Source organism: Quercus robur, chromosome 7 (genome assembly GCF_932294415.1).
Source record: "Quercus robur chromosome 7, dhQueRobu3.1, whole genome shotgun sequence".
Lineage (NCBI taxonomy): Eukaryota > Viridiplantae > Streptophyta > Magnoliopsida > Fagales > Fagaceae > Quercus > Quercus robur.
This window is the reverse complement of record NC_065540.1, coordinates 24504513-24509390: the sequence shown is the minus strand read 5'-3', so window position 1 is coordinate 24509390 and position 4878 is coordinate 24504513. Positions and strand designations below refer to the sequence as shown.

The window sequence follows — 4878 nt, the reverse complement described above, 5'->3', positions numbered from 1 at the left end:
TGTCAGCTTTTGCACCTCCTTAATTGTCCTAGGAGAAGTCATGTCAAGTATGGCTTTGACCTTCTCTTGATTTGCTTCAATTCCTCACTAAGACACCATGAAATCGAGGAATTTTTCCTACGAGACTCCAAAAACACACTTCGCAGGGTTGAGCTTCATTCTATACCTTCTCAAAGTATCGAACATCTCTTGGAGGTCTTTAAGGTGGGTTTTTGCTTCCTTAATTTTTATGAGCATGTTGTCCATATAGACCTCCATATTCCTGCCTATCTGCTTGTTGAACATTTGGTTTACCAGTCTCTGGTACGTGGTACCTGCTTTTTTTAGTCCAAATGGCATGACTTTGTAATAATATAGGCCCTGGCTAGTCACAAATGCAGTTTTCTCATGGTCTTCCTCCTTCATGAGGATCTGGTTATAACTTGAAAAAGCATCCATGAAGGTTAGTAGTTCATGGCCAACTGTTGAATCAACGAGCTAGTCAATTCTGGGAAGGGGAAAACTATCTTTGGGGCATGCATTATTTAAGTCTATGAAGTCCACACACATTCTTCACTTTCTGTTGGACTGTTTTACCATTACAACATTGGTGAGCCATTTGGGGTAATAAACCATGGTTTTAAAAATTGGTATGGTGAAAGAACCGGAAAAGGAACTAATTACCGGTTTTCTGGTCGGATTAAGGTCCGATCGATGGTCGAACCGATGACGTCATAAATAATTTATAATTTTTTAATATACTAAAACTAACAAACCAATCGTAATAAATATGTTTCCTTAAAGAACATATAAGTATATAACATCTTTTTAAAGAATTTAATATAATAACATTACAAAACAATCATCCTTAACATAATAAACTTTCAACAAAACCAAATAAATAAGGTCATTAGTCATTACATTTACATCCAAATGGCAAATAGCAAATAAGTTCATTACATCCAAACAGTGGAGAACTAAATAAATAAGTTCATTACATCCAAATAGCAAATAGAGAACTAAATAAATAAGTTCATCACATTCAAATAACAAAAAAGTTTCAAACAAACAACTACTAGTTTTAAGGTTCATTTGATAACACAAGCCTCATTTGTCATGAAGAAAATTGAAATCAATATCATCATGTGAACCAAATACTCCACCATTAGCATCATTATCATCATCCTCATCCTCATCTTCATCTTCAACTTGAATAGGATGATTTTTATCTCTAAATCCAGGAGGAGCATCAAGTTCATCACCAAATGATTCCAAATTGATGTCATCATCATCCTTAATCACTTCATTGTCCATATCCATACAAATTCCAAAACCAAAGAACAATAAATGAAATAAAGATTCTAATAATCATTTCTCATAAATCATAAATAGTCTAATTAAAATATGTAACTAGGCAAATAATTGTTATAAGCTAACCTTCTTGTACATTGGCTAGAAGACTCTTCTTCGATTGGATAAGCTGCCTCTTTATATAATGCATTCTCTATCTCCTCATGATTAAGATATGGAGGTTCCTCATCTTCCACTACCCAAAATTCAGTTTTATCAATACTTGCATAATCAATAGGATCAAAATTGAACTTCTTCCTTTTGACTCAATATCATAAGATGAACATAATGAATAATTAGTAACCAAATCACTTATATTTCACAATCACAAAGAACCCACTTGACCAAATTAGTGAATCACTGTAAAATCAATGGAATAACAAAAGCCCATTATTCATTTTTAGATTCAGTGCACAGTGAGATTAAAAGAAAAGGATTGAAACAAAGAGATTATATAATATATACCTTTCTTTCAATCGGCAGTTATAATGAACATACACGAGATCATTAAGTTGTTGATGCTCCAATCTATTTCTTCTTTTGGTATGTATTTGTTCTAAACCACTCCAATTCCACTCACATCCCGAAGAGGCAGCTATTTGGCTAAGGATCCGAATTGCAAACTTTTGTAAGGTTGGAGCACAAGATCCAAACAACTTCCACCACTCATCTAAGTTCCATATACAACACAAAATAAAGATACAATAAATCAATAAAAATAGCTATACTTATCCCAAAAAAATAAAAAAGAGCTATGATCTTTAAAACATATTTTCATTTTATTATTAGCTAAAGTAAACAATATCTTACTCGACTGAGATGTCTTGGCTGATTCTTGAGCAAGTTGGGTTCCAAAAGTTTGTTCACGCTATTGAAATAGCTTTAATTCCTCCACCAACTTCATTCAACCAACTGAAACTTTTGATTCAATAACATCTATCACAACAAATTGTGTCTCTAGCCTCTTATTAAGAGTGGATGGGTCATATTGGAATGCAGGATTCAACCAATAAGCAGCAGCATGAATATCTTTATAGAATTGAGTATCCTAACGATCCTTGATAATATTAACATAAGGCTCCCATAATCTCTTCTTGCCCTTGAATTTTTTTTTGATTCCATCAATTGCTCTATACTTGCCATCATATACAAAACCCATAGTTGGTTTTTCATCAGAATCAACAATGCATAATAAATGAATCAATGGTGACACAATATGCACAATTACAGGACAATCATTCCAAAATTGATTGTCAAGAATGATTTTCAACATTGCCTTTGCTTTCTTATCTTTTGCATATCTTGATTCAACATAAAATTTGCTAGTCACCAATGCTTGTAAGTCATGCTTATGTTCCTTAAGGCTCCCTATGGCAATGAAAGTAGTAGAAAACCTAGTTGGCCCTGGACGCACAATTTCCGTCCAATTTTTTCTAGTTCTTAACCAAGCTTGCAAAGCCACATGGTTATAGATGAACACTGTGGTCTTGGATGCACGTTTTGCAAGTTTATCTACATGATCCATCTTCCCAATATCCTTTAAAATTAGGTTTAAGCAATGTACTGCACAAGATGACCAACTAATGTTCCTATATTTTCCACACAAAATTCTTCCAACAGCTACAAAATTTGCAGCAATGTTAGTAACCAAATGTACTATATTTGCAGGACCAACCCAATTAACAAATTCATCAAACAAGTTACTCAAAGTAATAGCATCCTTAACCAAGTTAGAAGCATCAACAAAACATATAAAAATAATTCCTTTAGGACAATAGACAAGGAAATTAATCAATGTTCTATGCCTAGTATCAGTCCACCCATCAACCATTATTGTACAACCAGTGTCACCCTAATATGAACGATGAGAATCAACAATCAATTGGACTTCTCTTTTTGCTTCTCTCAGCAAAGGCACTCGAAGGGCACGATAATTTGGGACTCTATATCCAGGACCATAAGAAGCTACAACATTTAGCATAACTTGATAATAACTGGAATTCACAACATTAATTAGAATGCAAGCATCATACATCCATCTTGATACAGATATATCAACCCTCCTCTTCTTTTCTTTTGTTAGGACATATGTGAATCATGTTAGGAACATATGTCATTTAGAATTGACTAATCCTATGACAAAACACACTTTACTTGTAATTGGGTACATATAGGATGTGTTTAATACTTCAAGGAACAAGAGTTCAAGTCCAAGTGTTAAAACCATGAAAATCTGTCCAAGAAACAAGTGAAGAAGTGCTAGATTTTAAAACTCGGCAGCTAACTCAACAGATAACATTTATTGAGTTTTAAAAGGGACCTTTAGCTCGATGCTCGATAGATAACCTATCTATCGAGATTTATGAAAATCAGTTTTTCAAATCTGATTTCACACATATCCGTGTATACATGTTTAGGCTTTCTTTTCTCACAACTCTAAACATATATAATGATTATTTTAAGAGCCGTCATAGATGATGCAAGTGAATGCAACTTGATGCACAGGTTTTTCACAAGCATATTGTGACTGGAGACAATTTGCCATAGTTCATCTTTCTCTTGAAGAAGCTGCTGCATTTGTACCCCGTAGGGTTTTGTAACCAAGGAGCTTCGTGATCTTCATCGTGTTGATGAGCTAAAGAACTTTGCAGCCAACATCTTTTCCAAGTTGGTGGTTAGTCATGTACTTGGATCCGTGCATTGATTGGTTAGTCACGTATTGGGAGCCGTGCATTGAAAAGAAGAGATTGTCACTACAGAACAAGTCCAATTGGGTATTGGGGTAAGGGTTAAACTGTAGGTTGGTATAAGGTACTGGGATTCCTTTACTTGTAACCGCTTGTTGTGATAATAGTGGATTCTCGAGAATGGTGACCTTAAATTCAACCGGTGGGGGTTTTTGTCTTGGAGGTTTTCCCTATTTGTAAACAAATCACCATGTTAACTTTATTTTCCGCTGCATATTAATTTATTTGGCGATTTGTTTGTGCTATCACGCGTATTGCATGTTAATCAGATTAATTAATTAACTTGGCTAATTAATTGGTTAATTCATCACAAGGGGTCAATACATTCTTGGCCTATCATCTTTGCTAGCAAGCACAGTTTTAATAGAAGGTTGAGCTTCCGGTGTTATTCTAGGAGCAAAGTAATCACCAATGTCACCAACCTTTCTCTTGCCAAGATTGGATCTTGGTGGCAAACTACTAGGACCACTTCTATTTCCCCTACCTAACCCCCTACCTCTAGGAGTAACTTCTTGGATATCTTCAAATTCTGGTGAGTCTTCTAATGGTGAATAATTAGATGCTTCTTGATCCTTTTTTGTTTGTTCTTTAGACTTAGAAATTTCCTTCAAATTTTCCACCATTTGAAACCTAACATCATAAGGTACACCTATACATGTAGCCACATCGCCTTTAATTCCAGCTAGATGTCTTTTCATCCTATTGATGCCCCCTCCTTTATAAACTTTCCCACAATGTATGCATCTATAACTACTTTTTTCGTCTTTCAACTCTTCAGTTACATGATTCCATGTGGGATCAC

At 34.7% G+C, this 4878-nt stretch overlaps 1 protein-coding gene across 1 annotated transcript; it reads right to left on the bottom strand.

Annotated features, from left to right (window-relative positions):
* Positions 1 to 1086: 1086 nt before the first annotated feature.
* LOC126691201 (uncharacterized) lies at positions 1087 to 3160 on the bottom strand. The gene is made up of 3 exons (XM_050386261.1): positions 2466 to 3160; positions 1427 to 1587; positions 1087 to 1280 (listed from the first exon to the last, which is right to left on the bottom strand). Exons 1-3 carry the CDS (start codon positions 3158 to 3160, stop codon positions 1087 to 1089), a joined length of 1050 nt encoding a protein of 349 aa, XP_050242218.1.
* Between the last annotated feature and the right edge of the window lie 1718 nt (positions 3161 to 4878).